At 35.3% G+C, this 16,841-nt stretch overlaps 2 protein-coding genes and 1 non-coding gene across 8 annotated transcripts in view; 1 reads left to right on the top strand and 2 right to left on the bottom strand.

Annotated features, from left to right (window-relative positions):
• Window positions 1–3,206: 3,206 nt before the first annotated feature.
• On the bottom strand, window positions 3,207–11,891 carry LOC137037201 (interferon-inducible GTPase 5-like). The gene is made up of 4 exons (XM_067411013.1): window positions 5,593–11,891; window positions 5,380–5,416; window positions 4,747–5,305; window positions 3,207–4,568 (listed from the first exon to the last, which is right to left on the bottom strand). The coding sequence occupies exons 3-4, from the start codon at window positions 5,303–5,305 to the stop codon at window positions 3,940–3,942; spliced, it is 1,188 nt and encodes a 395-aa protein (XP_067267114.1). The 5' UTR covers window positions 5,380–5,416; window positions 5,593–11,891; the 3' UTR covers window positions 3,207–3,939.
• On the top strand, window positions 11,801–11,872 carry trnap-agg (transfer RNA proline (anticodon AGG)). Its single transcript has one exon. It is a non-coding gene; the product is annotated as a tRNA-Pro (tRNA).
• Window positions 11,892–12,256: 365 nt separating the features above from the next.
• The window catches only part of grb10a (growth factor receptor-bound protein 10a), a 76,854-nt gene continuing 72,269 nt past the window's right edge, over window positions 12,257–16,841 (bottom strand). For all 6 annotated transcript variants that reach the window (XM_067411011.1, XM_067411006.1, XM_067411009.1 and 3 more), the window contains one exon: window positions 12,257–15,813. In XM_067411011.1, coding sequence (XP_067267112.1) covers window positions 15,667–15,813 — 147 coding nt within the window. In that variant the 3' untranslated portion in view covers window positions 12,257–15,666. The remainder of the gene's footprint in view (window positions 15,814–16,841) is intronic.

Raw genomic sequence — 16,841 nt, forward strand, 5'->3', positions numbered from 1 at the left:
ACTTTCTGCCTGATAAAAAAATATTCATCTTAAAATTTTTCAGTTTTACCTCACTTTTTAAGGTACAGTACGTATTCACAAAGAAAGAAAAAAAACTGAGAAAAGTTTTCAAATCACACCTATTAGCCGATTGGATATCATCAGCTATATTCATATTCCTATTTTGAGATCATTCTGTTTTCAGAACACATGGACATGAATCTTTTTCATTATTTGCAGTCTTTCAAAGGTTGCTATCACAGTCGCAAACTTGATTCTAATTTGTTCTAAAAGCCACTAAACGACCTCTGTAACTGCAGATTGATGCCACCAGATGGCGTCATTCACCAAACACCAAAATAAACATCCTAAACTCACTGCATCGAACGTCCCATGGTCATGTACTCCCTATGCAACGTGTCAAATCATAGGCTACCACCCGAAGTTTACAAGGCTCGTTGGTCTAGGGGTATGATTCTCGCTTTGGGTGCGAGAGGTCCCGGGTTCAAATCCCGGACGAGCCCATGTATTTTAAAAGCTTTAGAATCTATGACAAAACTTTACAGTAACTATTTATAGGCAAAGGTTAGTCTAGTGAGTTCTACATGCTGTAGCTTATGGGTCTACAGTAGGTTATTTTCAGCAGCAAAATAATTATCTGACAATTATCTTACCATAATGATGTTTTTTAATATGCTTAAAGTTTTTTTTTTGTTTTTTTTCTGAGAACATGAACCTCTCTTAAAGTCGACATGAAATCAAAATTCCCATTTTTATGGAACATGGCAGAATTTATTAGAAATTATTTAATTGTTAATATCATTATTTATTTATTTATTTATTTTTTATAAACATGTTTAATCAAATAGTGTTAGTTTTTTCAAATTGCTTACACACTGAAAGTAGTACTTGAGGCCCACTTATTGAAAGTCTGTCTGCAAAACTGTCTGTGTGTGTACATACATATATATATATATATATATATATATATATATATACATATATATATATATATATATACATATATACATATATATATATATATATATATATATATATATATATATATATATATATATATATATAGATATAGACACACACACACACACACACACTGAATGTGCATACAAGCAAACTCCTGTACTGCACTGCACAGTGAACAAGCAAAAGACACAAAATACATTTTTCACATCGAGGAATAAGTAATATTTTCTACTAAAATACAAATGTATATGATTTATAAACACAAATGATTGCATTGCATGTGATTCCGCTTTCCGTATTCTTCAAAAACTTTACGCTGTATGTCCTACGCCTTCCCTATTCTACTTACTCACCAGTTCCATTTTTTCTGTATGTAGAATAGGGAAGGCATAGGACATACAGTGTAAGCTTTTTGAAGAATACGGAAAGGGGAATCACATGCAATGCGATCATTTGTGTTTTCATCAGAAATCTTAATTTCTTTTTGACTGAAGAAAGAACGACATGAACATCTTGGATGACATGGGGGTGAGTAAATTATCAGGAAAATTTGATTTGAAAGTGAACTAATCCTTTAAGCACAGGCAACACGCCATTCCCGCTTCGCCCCGCCCCTACCTCATACTGACAACAGCACTCTAGCGCTGAGAAGCGGAAAAAAAAGAAAAGAAAAATCACATGCAGCATTTTAGGTATGTTCACAAACATGTGGAAATATATATTTTTGACTATTGTTGTTAAACGTGTTTAATGACATTAAGATTTGACCACCATTATCCAAATTATTTTGATAATGCACATTAACTTTCCTTCTCCTTAAAACTGGATTCACCTTTAAATGTAAATTAATAATTGTTGATTTTCAAAGCACTAAACTGAGAGGTCATCATCCAAAATACTCTACACTTTACATTAACCTGAAGACAAATATTTTTAAAAGGTTTGTGTGACCTGTCAAATTCTGCTTGTACATATAATTCTTACACAATGTCCCGGTTTCACAGTCAGGGCTTAGATTAAGCCAGGATAAAGCCTTAGTTCAACTAGAACATTTAGCGCTTTTCGCCATACATATTGTTTCAAAGCAGCTTCACAGTGACAATATGAAAATTCTTATCGAGCTAAAGTTGGTTATTGATTGAATCGCTTTTGTTGTAAAAATTGTTAATTATTACTTCTCCTTCCCTTGAAGTCTTGTTCTGCTCCATTCCTGCATAGTATTCCGGTTAAGACTGAAGTGAGTTATTTGGATGTGATCATTTGTAAAGATGTCAATCTGAGAGGAAAGTTAAACTTTGATCCAGTAATTACTAAAGCTAAGAAAAAGTTTAATTTCTCTCTCCAAAGAGACAAGGAAGGGTGCTCCTCACCAAAGCGGAAGGTGTTTAGATTGACCTACCCTGCTCTTTCCTTGCACGTGGACAAGTCAGCTTGTATGATGGTTGATAGAATGTTTTTTGACTTTTTATGGAAACATAAGAGACAAAAAATCTGTTGCCATAAATAGCTTTGATCATGGGGGTCTTAACTAACTTATTCTTTTCTCAATTTGTAAATTCAAATGGTCTTTTGCTTTCTTATTCTGAATTCTTAACTAAATATTGTATTCCTGTCACCCCACGAGACTTTGCCATAGTGATGGATGTAATCCCCAGTGCACTTTTAAAAAACTCTTTACCTTCTTCTATCTCTTGGTTCATCCTTGTGAGACAGCAACAGGGAAGACTTGTTTTATGTCCAGTCCCTCTCTCAGGAATAGAAGGATTAGACGGGGCTTTTTCTCCTTTCAAATTTAATTTACGTTAAGTTATATGTTACCTCTGGCTCTTTGGTTTTTTTATTATTATTATTAATATTATTTTTTGTTTCTTTACTGGCTTTTTGTGTATTGTTTATAACTAAAAAAAGACCATGCTTCAGTTTTTGACGCCTTGGGAGTGACAATGGGTTGATTATTCTGTAATGAAAAAATTGTGATGGAAAGAAGAAACTTAAAAATATCACAATTTAATGTGTATCATCTGATTACAATCATATACAGTTTTCACAACATTGTAGAATCACTGTATCTTGTGAATGCAAAATAAAAATCTAAATATGATAGGGGGGGGGGAAAGAATCCAGGCAAAACTAATAGATGGTTTCTGATGGTCCACTAAGAGTAATATAGATATTTTTAAAAAGTGCTACAACAGTATATATAAAATGTAAAATACACATTTCTGAAATTATTTTGGAAAATAACAATATTTCATATCTCTATTTCAAAAGATCTACATTTACACAATTTTTTTTTTTTTTTACATTTTCACAATTTACACAATGAGGGCAGGACTTAATTCCAAAAGATCGCTACCAGTGAGCTGCTGAATTGCACCAAAAGAAAGTTAGAACATTAAAAGAGATATATATGGCAAAATCTTACTGTACCCCGGACCTAACAACAGGGGGGATAAGAATAGAAGGAAAGTGAAAACAAATACATCAAATTCTCAAAATGCATTTTTTAAATAATCAGCTAAGCTGCTTTGCTTTTTTTAAACAAGCTTAACAATTTCCATTTATATGACATAGCACAGTTATGTGCAAAATGATTAAACTATTAAGATTAAAAATCAGTGTTATAAAACAAAACAAAACTATTATGTTCTTTATTTATGCAGGTTAAATCTGTCTAATTATATATAATATATGTAGTACCCGCCTGCAAATCAACTAATGTACAAAAATTATTACAAAGCATGTCCTCAATAATTTAATCTATTGATTATTTCAGTTGCAAAACAATAAAAGAGAATCAAAGTCATGTGAGTGCGACTAAACTCAGAAATGTACAGAAATACAACCAGAGCAGGATCCACCATAATGTATTAACAGTAATGAGCCAGCAAAGTTGTAAAAACATGTACAGATGGCATATGAACGACACTTATTAAAAGGACAGGGCTACAATCTATATAATACAACAATGTCTAATTACACTTCACTCCCCAATAAAGCCATTAGCACATTTCTGGCATCTTCTGCTATATCATTCAGAGCTCTCTTCAGCATTATTAACACAGTTAAATAGGACATTCCTGCTGCTACTACAGAGCCTAAAAATGGCACAAACCTAAAAAGGGACTCAACCGCATCTTCTGTTACCAGAAGAGATGAATCACTCAGTACTGATAAGACTGAACTTGTGCATATTCCTTTATGCCAAACTGAAGTCATCAGACTCTCTACAGTCTCTATACTCTTACCAGACCTTTCACAGAGCTGCTGCAGAGATTTCCTATCAAGACCAAAGGCACTGCAGTACTTCTGTATCTCAGTTGCTATGATAACTAAATCCACAGCAATTGAAAGACCAGGAACTGGAACTGCAGCTACACAAGCAGACAGGAAGGCTACTTTTTTAATGTTTTCCTCTAGGGCTTTCTTCTTTTTCTCATGAATCTTTGTTGTGATATTTGGCAAAGCCAACATCAGCACATGTCTCTTATGCTGTGGAAGCTCTTTCTCCATCCTTTCCTGCAGCTGATTTATGTCATACTTGCCGAGCTCCCAACCAGAGATCAGAAACACATCAGGATCCTCTATACCGATCTTTCTCAGCCCTAGACAGAAACAGGAAAGGTATCAGGAATGATGTAATCATTAACAAAATCTATTATTTATGAACAATACTAATAATTAATTCTATAATGTATATTGATGAGTTCATCATGACCAAGGATATATTCACAATATATTATATACAAATCATTGTTATGTCATGTGAATTGAATAACTAACCCTTTCCACAGTCCTCTCGGATGGTATCCAGTGTGTTTTTCTCATCAAAGTTTTTTTTCCTCTTTTGAGCCGAAATGCTCAAGTCAATCTTAGAACGAACAAAATAAAACTTTTTCCCCATTCTCATGATCTCTTTGGCCAGTTGAGTGTGGCATTCTCTGAACCGATCCGAAGCAATGATGATGAAAAAATCATAGCGTTCAAACTCAACCTGTTCAAGATACTCGTCGGCTTTGAAGTTTGGTGTTCCGATGCCAGGAAGATCCCACACTTTCACATTTTTGAATTTTGGGTGAAGGTAAACTTCAGGTTTCATGGTAGTCTCAACTATATCTGTTTTAGCAGAGCCCTCATCTTCATCCCCTAAACCCCTGAAAGCATTAACAAATGTGGACTTTCCAGAACCTGACTCTCCCGTCACACCAATGTTAAGCTCAACTCGATCTTGCTGTTTGAGGAATTCTTTGATTGTGTTTGTTGCTGACTGAATATCTTGATTAGATATTGTTTCTTGAAGCTCTTTCAGCTCCTCCTCTGTTATGCCAAAATCATCCAACATCTTAAAAAAAAAGGATATTATAGCATATAAAAATGCTTTTAATGGATTATCTCATGAAATAGGCAATTTCTTACCTTTATGCCTCCAGATCAGTGTGGTAGGTGAAAATAACTAATAAAAAATAAGTTTTGTAAATTCAGTTAGAGAATAACTTGTATATAGTACCAGCATGCACATTAATTAATGTACAAATCATTACAAAGCATGTCCTTTTTTAATCAATGTTTATTATTTCAGTTGCAAAACAAAGGAATTCATTAAGAAAATACTGATTTTTTTATTCTTACCAAATATGTCTAAGCAAGATGGCTCCAACAAGATACACAAGAAAGTCTGTGAGTGTATGCATCTAAACTCCAGCTGTACAGAAATATAACCAGAGCAGGATCCACCCAAACATTTACTTTCACTTTCACAGAATCCCCATAGTAACAAGCCAGCAAAATAGCACATAGTTCAACTGTCAGAACCTTCAGATGTACAGATGGCATATGAACAACATTATTAAATTAAAAGGACAGGGCTTAAATCTATATAATACAAAAATAATATATATGTAAAATGCTAAATATATATTTTGAACTATTTTAAAAAGCAACAACATTTGCATGAAAAAATATTTGCATGGGTGTGGTTAACCCAAGCCCTTTCACTTTGTAACAAATGGCAGAGGAAAGTAAGAGAATGTAGCTATGAGCTAGTGATATTAACCCCTTAAGCCCGAAGTGTCTGGCCGGCCTGACTCCTTGCTACAGGTTTGGAGTTACGAGTCTTTAGTTTTTTGTATGACATTAAAAAAAAAAACAAAAAAAAAACCTCTGAAAATGCTTTCAGGGCTTAAGGGGTAAATGGAGTAGTGTTTATTTTCTTGCAACCTGTGCAGATCATGAGAAACAGAGAAAATATGAAAATAAATAATTACAGTAATCATGCAACTGCATCGCGTTTGGCATCTAAACACAAATGTGCATATGCAAATTTAATATCTGCTCTAAACTTGGATTCAAAATAAAAAAGCAATATAAGAATACTGGAATCACTCCCATGGCATCTACATTTTATGAGTCACAACACAATGTCAACACTACAGAGCATCATGGGAAACCACACACACCCTTTCACTCCCATCTCTGTTGTGCTGTCTCCGTCAAATGCACTCATCTGTGATGATTCATGAGTTTCAGTAAGCAGAACATGTATTTTGTGTGTGTGTGTCAGTTTTGCGTAAAACTGAGTTTAGCATATAACAAAAACAATCAGGAAAAACCACTGATCCCAAAATACAATGACAAAAGTTAGACATTGTAAGATGTTAAAAGATTGTTGCTGTTTCATAACATATTTTGCAACTATTGTTGTCTGTAAAAACCTGTACAGTGAGTCATTAATAAGACATAACAACATGCCTGACAACAGGCACTGTATCAAAGGGCTCTAGAAAAATTGCACACACCTAGATATGAGTTCATCTCAAATGGCTGAGTGTAGTAACCTGCAGTTTGAAAATCCATGTCATTGCAAAATCAGAAAAAAAAATAAAAATAAAATATAAATATATAAATATAAAATAATTTTAATAATCAACTAAGCTATAAACTAATAAAAAATATTATATGTGTATATCTGATTGCCTTTCAGAAATCTGTCTGGATAAAGGACTTTAGCTCTTTCTTGCAAAGACAAAACTTATCATCATCTTAGCCAGCCAATATTGATACTTTGAGGGAATCTGGGACAAAACCTCTTTAAGGTAAGCCTCCAAGGTTAGCAGAAAAAAAGTTATTTTAATAGATATCAATAAGGGAGATGCTTCATTATATTGAACAAATGCTTTTAAAAAAAAATAATGCTGCTGCGAAACAGCTTATTATTTAATGAGCTGACAACTAACTGGCTAATTTTCATCATGTTTGTCATTAAAGTTTGGAGTTTTCTATTAATAGGGAAGGATTTACTAAACAGGGCAAATTAGGGCCACAATCCCTTTAAAAAGTGCAGATGGGAGTGAAAAGTACTGTGGGTGATCTATTGACAATGCACAAATTAAAGGGGGGACTCGGTGATATTTCAGATCCACTTTTTGGAAGTTAGTCAGGCCGAGTCCAATAACAAATGTCTAACCAATCAGCATCTGAGGGACTATGATGGTCAAGGAGAGAGAAAGAGCAAGAGGGAGATTTGAAAAAAATAATAATAAAAAAAGAACGAGAAATGGGACACAATACAAAACAGCTCAAAAGAATATCACTGGAATGAAGGTTTATGCCTGGGCAAGCGCTTTAGGACCCGGTTATATTAGAAAAGCTAAGAGGGAAGGCCTGAAAACTGCTTTGATCCCGCTTCTCATGTGAGTAACACTGGGTTTTGATTGTCTGTAGCTTTGTATTTACTCGTGTGTTCTGTATGTTCATTTTTTGTAATTCCTCGTTGTTCGTTCATCAATTGCGCTTTATTTTTCGTGAAGCATTTTGTTTAATCCGTCAGCTGTGATAAACAGACATCCACTCGCATTGCGTGTGTAACAGCGGCCAGATAGTGAGAGTTCTGCAGTTAAATGACTGCGTACTGACGGCCGCTAGAGAATGAGGTGTTTAGCGTCATTGGCAATGCGCTCACCTCGCATGCCAGCAGCGAGCAGGCAATAGTTTGAGACCGACTCAGAGCAGGGTGGTTAGAATTGGAGTGTGAGTTTTGGAGGCGGAGCTCTGAAGAGAGGGGTGGGTTTGTTTGGGTTTATTTCAAATATCAACAATGTCCAACAGTGTAGTTTAAATACCACTTACTGCACCTTTAAAAAACACAGATGCAGTCAGATCCTTTCCGTAATGACCAATGCAATCAAGAGCAAATTATATGTTCAGATAAACTCTTCCTCTGGCATTCCAAATAAGTGGAGAAAATGTTCTCCTTCCACACGCTCTCTGTTCTCTGTGTTGCCTCCTCCTAGTGGCAACTATTGCAGCATGTCAGCTGCAAAATGGGTTAAGACATGCTTTTTTTAATAATGGCACAAATACCAGTAAATTGACTACAGCAAACTTTAGTAAATCACATTGCACGATTTAGCCTATTTAAATACTCTCCTCTCATAAATGTTGCGTCTAAAAAGGGAAACTTCTACAAATGCATATTAAAAAGGTAAGCCAAAAAAATAACTGTGTCCATGTCTTTTCATTGTTAAACGTTCACTGTGTCTTTAGTATATCCTGACAGTAGCTTAACGCCAAAAGAGGGTTTGCGCTGGCACAAGCTGTTAGTAAATCTTGCCCTTTACACTGAAAAAAATATCTATAAGTTATGAAAATGTTGTGACAAGATTCAATTTATGGTACTTCTGTCACAAAACTATGACAAGGAACGAGGGTTACATCAGTAAACAAAACATTCCTTATTTGTCAGTCACATTCAACATTGTTTCAAAGACTGACAAATGAGGTCCCTATAAGTGCCACAAGCCACTGAACTGTTACAAGTGTTGGAGATGCAGATGCTGGCAAGCTGTAGTGTGCCCTTTTGGGAACTGCTCCCATTAAGTCGTAACCTACCCAGCTCCTCGTGTAAGCCCCAAATCTTAGTCCACCATGCCTAAGGGGTGGAAGGGTCAGCTTCAGAGCGTTATGAATCAGCGTGTCGAATCATGATTCGGATCGCGTGTCAAACCACCAAACTGCTGAAATCATGTGACTTTGGCGCTCCGAACCGCTGATTTGACACACTGATTCATAACGCTCCGAAGCTTCATGAAGCAGTGTTTTGAAATCGGCCATCACTATATAAGTCTTTTTTTTTTTTTTTTTGTGCACCAAAAATATTCTTGTTGCTTTATAATATTAATATTGAACCACTGTACTCACATGAACTGTTTTAAAGGTGCCATAGAAAGTTTTTTTACAAGATGTAATATAAGTCTAAGGTGTCCCCTGAATGTGTCTGTGAAGTTTCAGCTCAAAATACCCTATACATATTTTTTTATTAATTTTTTTAACTGCCTATTTTTGGGCATCATTAAATATGAGCCGATTTAGGCTGCAGCCCCTTTAAATGCTTGCGCTCCCCACCCACGGAGCTCGCGCTTGCCTTTAACAGCATAAACAAAGTTCACACAGCTAATTTAACCCTAAAAATTGTTCTTTACAAAGTGTTCATCATGCAGCATGTCTAATCGCGTAAGTATGGTATTTATTTGGATGTTTACATTTGATTCTGAATGAGTTTGATAGTGCTCCGTGGCTAAAGCTAACATTACACACTGTTGGAGAGATTTATAAAGAATGAAGTTGTGTTTATGAATTATAGTGTTTAAATTATGAATTATGAAAGTGTTTAAAAAATGAAAATAACGACAGTCTTGTCTCCGTGAATACAGTAAGAAACGATGGTAACTTTAACCACATTTAACAGTACATTAGCAACATGCTAACGAAACATTTAGAAAGACAATTTACAAATATCACTAAAAATATCATGTAATCATGGATCATGTCAGTTATTATCGCTCCATCTGCCATTTTTCGCTGTTGTCCTTGCTTGCTTACCTAGTCTGATGATTCAGCTGTGCACAGATCCAGACATTAATACTGGCTGCCCTTGTCTAATGCCTTGAACATAGGTTGGCATATGCAAATATTGGGGACGTACACCCCGACTGTTACGTAAGTCGGTGTTATGTTGAGATTCGCCTGTTCGTCGGAGGTCTTTTAAACAAATTAGATTTATATAAGGAGGAGGAAACAATGGAGTTTGAGACTCACTGTATGTCATTTCCATGTACTGAACTCTTGTTATTTAAGTATGCCAAGATAAATTCAATTTTTGAATTCTAGGGCACCTTTAAATATGATTTTAGCACCTTTAAGGATCTTGAGAAAGGAAATGTCAATGCTCACTGAGCCATCGGATTTCAACTAAAATATCTTAATTTGCGTTCCGAAGATTAACAAAGGTCTTACGGGTGTGGAACGACATGAGGGTGAGTAATAAATCAAATTATTTTAATTTTTGGGTGAACTAAACCTTTAATCTTTTTCATTATTTGCAGTCTTTCAAACGTTGTTATAATCCAGCCTCAATGTAGCAAAATTGATTCTAATTTGTTCTAAAAGCCACTAAACGACCTCTGTAACTACAGGTCGATGCCACCAGATGGCGTCATTCATCAAACACCAAAATAAACATTCTAAACTCACTTCATCGAAAGTCCCATGGTCCTGTACTCACTATCCAACGTGGCAAACTAACAATAGTTTTCAAGGCTCGTTGGTCTAGGGGTATGATTCTCGCTTTGGGTGCGAGAGGTCCCGGGTTCAAATCCCGGACGAGCCCACGTATTTTAAAAGCTTTAGAATCTATGACAAAACTTTACAGTAACTATTTATAGGCAAAGGTTAGTCTACTGAGTTCTACATGCTGTAGCTTATGGGTCTACAGTAGGTTATTTTCAGCAGCAAAATAAATATGACAATTATCTTACCATAATGATGTTTTTTAATATGCTTAAAATTTTTTTTTTTTTTTTTTTTTTTTTTTTTTTTTTTCTGAGAACATTAACCTGTCTTAAAGTCAACATGAAATCAAAATTCTCATTTTTATGGAACGTTGCAGAATTTATTAGAAATTATTTAATTGTTAATATCATTATTTATTTATTATTATTTTTTTTTACAAACATGTTTAATCAAATAGTGTTAGTTTTTTCATATTGCTTACACACTGAAAGTGGTACTTGAGGCCCACTTAGTGAATCCATTCACTAATGTACTGAATCTTCAGACCAAGTCTGCAAAACTGTGTCTGTGTGTGTACATATACACACACACACTGAATGTGCATACAAGCCAAGTCAGAAAGACAGCTTTATTTCTAAAGCGCTTTATACAATATAGATTGTCACAGCAGCTTCACAATAGTAAAAGATTCAAATTCTGCTGTTATGTAAGCATCTCTAACAAGCCAAGTGTCATCATACAGCTCGAGTAAGTTCAGTATTGATTCAGTTCAGTTTAATACCTGTGTAAAATTCATCAGTTGTGTACATACTGTATATAGTGTATTTGTGCAAATGTACATGCGTGTGCCATGACAAACTCCTGTACTGCACTCACTGCACACTGAACAAGCAAAAGACACAAAATACATTTTTCACATCTGTGTGTAGTTTGGCATGTATGTGGCTAATCATTTTATGTTTGTGTGTTACTACACATAAAATGCATTTTTAGAGTAGTTAAAATAGTTTTGAATTTAGTACTTGCTTTTGAAAGATATGTGAGGTTTTGCATGTTGTGTGTGTGTTTTGTGGGTAGAGTTTTGAGAAATGGAGCCAGTTTCAAAAACTGTAAAGGACACTCAAAGACCTATGCAAATGCAGGTTGATGACACCAGATGGCGCCATTCGCCAAACTCCAAAATAAACATCCTAAAATCAGTCCATCGAATGTCCCATAATCCTGTACTTTCCTATGCAACGTGGCAAACCATAGTACCTAAAAATTGTAAGGCTCGTTGGTCTAGGGGTATGATTCTCGCTTAGGGTGCGAGAGGTCCCGGGTTCAAATCCCGGACGAGCCCACTTTTGTTTGTGTATGTATGAGATATATACAGTATATTATATATATATATATATAGGAAATAAATACAATTATTCATGACCATTAAGTCAGTATTGGGGTGTAACCTATATAATGTTAATGTATAGGCCTAAAATTTGATTACTGCTATAAAATAATCAACAATATCCTAATACTTTTATGTGTTTAAACCTGTAAAACTGTACCGTTTCTTCATTCTTTATAAAGTAGGCCTACATATCTATATATATTTGATGAAGCATAATTGCACGAATGTGCAAATCATTTAATGTAATCTTAGAGCTATTTGTATGTAATTTCGGACAATTCTGGACATTCTCATCTAATAAACATCCTCAATTGTGAAAAATGACAGAAGACAATCTTAATTTAATACTGTAATATATAGGCTACTCTTTATAAAAAGACATTTGTGACATAAAAATGAAAACACGATACAAGCTAAAAATATTTCACACTGGTACATGTCGAGAGGGAATATGCATAATTTGCACTTTATGCAAAACATCTTCATTCTGTTTTGAAGCGCACCACATTTATATAGTAATAGATGGTGTTTAATACAGTGTTAGATCTACTACCTCTCTTTAGGCTTCACATACTTAAAAGAGTGTGACTGCTGCATATGAGCCAAACATACAGGTGAAACAAACTCAGTCACCTGTGTTATAAAAAAACAAAAACGGCATAATCAAGGTAGGGGAAGTTCATATTTCACATGCATGTTTGGCATTTCATAGTTGTGAGCCACACAACAGCACAGGTCTGACGAAAATAAGCATTGTCCAAACACTTTGATCATGAGTTGGACGAAACGAATCAGCGTTCACACTTGCGTATTCCAGTTAGAATATACGTTTTCCGGCGTCCTTGTAGGTATAACTCATGCAGGCTGGAACTGTGACAAAATTAGGCTAGTAAATTGAAACAACATGATGATAGTCAACCACAATCCCAGACACTGAATGCGCAATGCGTGTACTTTCCACATTTCGTAACAATTTACAAATTCGAATTAGGTGCGGCAAGGAAGCGATAATAACATAAGATAAGGCAGATCAGAGTCGTAGCTAACATGTGAGATGAAAAACGTCCTCAAAAGCATTTCACATAAGTTAAACAGCGTGAATCATATGTGAAAATTAAAAAAAAAAGGTGCTTATGTGGTATCATAAAGTGTTTCACAATCGCAGTGTGCATCATACACACTCTCGTCCTAGGCGCGTGTGGTTCTAGCTCAGCAGTATAACAGTCAGCTGTCAGCATATAAAAAAAACATAGCTTAGTCTTGCTGGGCCAGTGTTGAAGGGTAACAAGGCGGACGTCGGGGACAGACAGGAGACTGCTGAAGTAGCGCCGCAGGTAACCGTACACCAGCTTTTGCCGCTAACCTCCTTGTAGCAAAGCTGGCACGCGAGATAATCTCCTCACCGCATTATGTCACACTCAGCCCCGGAGGATTACAGACACACCCGTGAGACGTGACTTCGCAAAGTCCTTAACCGTGTGCGCGGCCGATCCCTGCAGGCGCTCAGTTCGAGGCTGGCCTGACACTTTTAGGGTTTTAACATGGCTCAAGAACAGCACAGTGATTTGAAAAGGCAGTTGTTAAGCTTCGGGCTATACTAACAGCTAGGTACGTTCGCAAAGTAACACGACCTGGATTCAGTGAATTGAACGAATAATAACCCTATTGAATTGTGCTCAGGGTGGGATACGAGGCCTAGGTCAAGTTTCAGTTGCATTCTGAGGCCCGAATCAAGTTTTTAAAGGGATAGTTAACCCAAAAATTAAAATTCTATCATAATTCACACACCATCAGGTTTTTCCAAACCTGTATACATTTCTTTGTTCTGTTGAACACAAAGGAAGATATTTTGAGGGACAGTTCTGGGGCACCATTGACAATTTTTTTTCCTACTATGGAAGTCAACGGTGCCCTAAAGCGGCCTGGTTACAAACTTTCTTCAAAATATCTTTCTTTTGGATTCAACAGAACAAAGAAATTCATACAGGTTTGGAACAACCTGAGGGTGTGTAAATGATGACAGAATTTTCATTTTTGGGTGAACTATCCCTTTGACTCCAAATATAAACTACGCACAATCGCTATATATAGAGCATTTTTCAATGCCTAGAGCGAATAGGGCTTTGTCTCCCTAAAGAAAAAAAAGTGATGTGGATAGTTTTCAAAAGATATTATCAAACACATCGTGGTTACTGATCGTTAAACCTTGCGTCCTAAACACTATTCCTACGTTCTGAGCTAAATACATTTTAAAGGGACAGTTTACTAAAACAAATCCGATAATTTTCTCACCTTCAAGTTATTCCAAAGACTTTCATTCTGTGAAACACAAAAGAAAATATTAGAATATTCAAATATTAATATAAATACAATAATACATTTATAATATATACATTAATATATTACTATAAATTTCAATTTTTTTTTTTTTTAAATCTTTCTTTTTCTTCTCTCTGTAGAATAAAAGTCAATGGGTTCCAAACCATTTTGGACACTACTGACTTTCATTTTGAGGACAAAAATATTCTTCAAAATATCTTCTGTTTTCCACTGAAGAAAGACTGTCATAAACCTTTGGAATTACATGATGGTGATAATTTTGACATTACAATTTTCAATATTTGGGTGAACTGTCCCTTTAAGCTACGGTGTGCATATGTGGTCAATTATGACTAATACTTGTTTGACAGTTTAGAAACAAATTGAAAAACAATTATGTTGATTGAAATCCACTTACAAAGCAAGTCCATTGATAAAAAGGGTTTGTTACCCCATAGAGTTGCATTATAAGCAGGCGACTGCCGACACGCTTTTTGTTTTTCAAAGTACATTTTCTGTTGTAATTAACAGAAAATGTGACGGATAGTGTCGATGGAGCTTAAGTTATATTTAACCCCGAGCATTCCTTTAAGGCAAAGCTTGATAAGAACTCCAAACTTAACTAATTCTTATGCTTGTAAAGCATAGCAATCAAGTATAATTTATTGAAGTGCAAGTCTGCCACCCCTTGCGGCTAGTCCCTCCTCGCTGACATAGATATAGCGATGTATGAAAGACCGAGTTACGTTATTTGGCTGTCACTGAGGATGTCACACCTCATATGGTCACTACTGTCATTGCCTTTGCACTAATCCCATCATTACACAGGGAATTCCCAGGAAGAGTTTAAAAGAGGACAAACAACAGAAAGGGTGAACGGTAGGAGGAAGGCAAATGGGTAACAGTTGTTGCGGTAAGCTCAGGATGAAGTGGATCACACCTGTTTCAGCTTGAGAGTGCAAAATGTTCAGGTAGGAAATAACATAACACATATCAATTGTCATCAAGTAACTTTTTGCAATGCAAGTCCCCGCAGACACACCACACGAAACGACCATCCTGATCCAATCAGTTTATGGGGGTGTGTGTCTACTGTCATGTCCTGAATGATGAAAAAGTCTTGAATTCAGTGAAAGTTCATGAATATCACCACAGAGACTGTTAAAAAAAAAAAAAAAAAATAATCAGACACCCTTGTCAAAACCAAAGGACAGGGTGTGTGGGAAGTTTATCTTGTCCCATAATTATTCCCAAGCGTTTTTATGCTATTCCCAGGCCAGTGAGAAAAAATTGAGATAATTTTCATGCCTGTGGGTTGCGTCAGCTTATTGTGAAAATGACTGGAAATTATTATAAAAAAACAAAACAAAACATCCAGTTTCTCAGTTACATTTGTGTGTGTGTTGTTTGTAAGGATCAGGAGGGGGTCATAAGGCCACCATGGTGCAGGGGTGTTTGAGTTTGCAGGGCAGTACACCCCTGTTGAGCTGGTAGAACTCTACCAGGTGGATCAGGTCTGTGAACTTGGTAGAGCCGTCATCAAGGCTAAAAAAGACCTGGCCGTCCTCCTCAAACTGCCAGAGAGAGAAAAGAAATGCAAGATGAAACGAGTTGAAGATAAGACTGATTTTTAAATCACTGAACTCCTGTCAAAACAACAAGAGCCTAAAATGAACCAATCTCTCAATAAATAATGAAATGCTATTGCATAATATAATGGAGATTGGGGTAAAATGTACCCATTACTAAAACACAATAATTCAAATATAAATAATATAAAAAAATTGTTTAAATATTCGCTATTTAATTTAGAGTTGCATGATTCTGGATAAATTGAGAATCACATTTTTTACTAGATTCACTAGAGGTTCTAACAAAATGTTAACCTCTGCAGTCTATTTAAAATGTTTAATTAATCTGAATTAATTATTATTTTTAAATCGTTTGAATGAATGATTCACTTGTTTAATTACGGGATGAATCAGCATTTTTGAACTAAACTCTTGAATGAATGATTCAATGACTAATACATTTTTTAACAGTCACTTGTCGCCACCTTGTGGCATAACAATGTAATTAATACAATCGTTATTTAAAGCATCAAGTTACTTTCAAAAGGTGATTTTCTCTATTTTGATCCCTTCTGTAGACATCAGTGTTTATATCTAAACTATAAACTTTAGTACTTCTGTAATAATGTGAATATGTGTAACAGAAATAATGATACTGTGTGGTTGAAAAGACTTGTGAAGTTGTTTCATACTTTTACATGACAACTGCTCTCTCTGGGTCAGTGGCAGCATCAATGCAGATCTGAATTTTACACTGTGATCATACTTGTCAACGGTTTTACAGGCGAATCCTAGTCATTTGGAAATGAGATCACACGGGTGTTTGAATTGAGATCGCAATCTTTTAACAATTAATTGTGCAGTTCTAAGTACAAATAATAATATAATACAATAATATAATTAATAATTAATTTAATTATTGTTAATAATTAATATAAATATTTCAACATTTTATTTGAATAGTGTTTCCTTTAATAAATAATGGCTTATTTTTTTAGCTACAAAATTTTTATAAAGTGGTAATTCACTGA

Source organism: Chanodichthys erythropterus, chromosome 15, assembly GCF_024489055.1.
Source record: "Chanodichthys erythropterus isolate Z2021 chromosome 15, ASM2448905v1, whole genome shotgun sequence".
Classification (NCBI taxonomy): Eukaryota; Metazoa; Chordata; class Actinopteri; order Cypriniformes; family Xenocyprididae; genus Chanodichthys; species Chanodichthys erythropterus.

Coding starts and splice junctions, on each gene's coding strand:
- LOC137037201 (XM_067411013.1), bottom strand. CDS start 5,305: ATGTTGGATGATTTTGGCATAACAGAGGAGGAGCTGAAAGAGCTTCAA. Junction 4,569..4,746: donor CCGAGAGGACTGTGGAAAGG/GTTAGTTATTCA, acceptor GTTTCTGTCTAG/GGCTGAGAAAGATCGGTATA.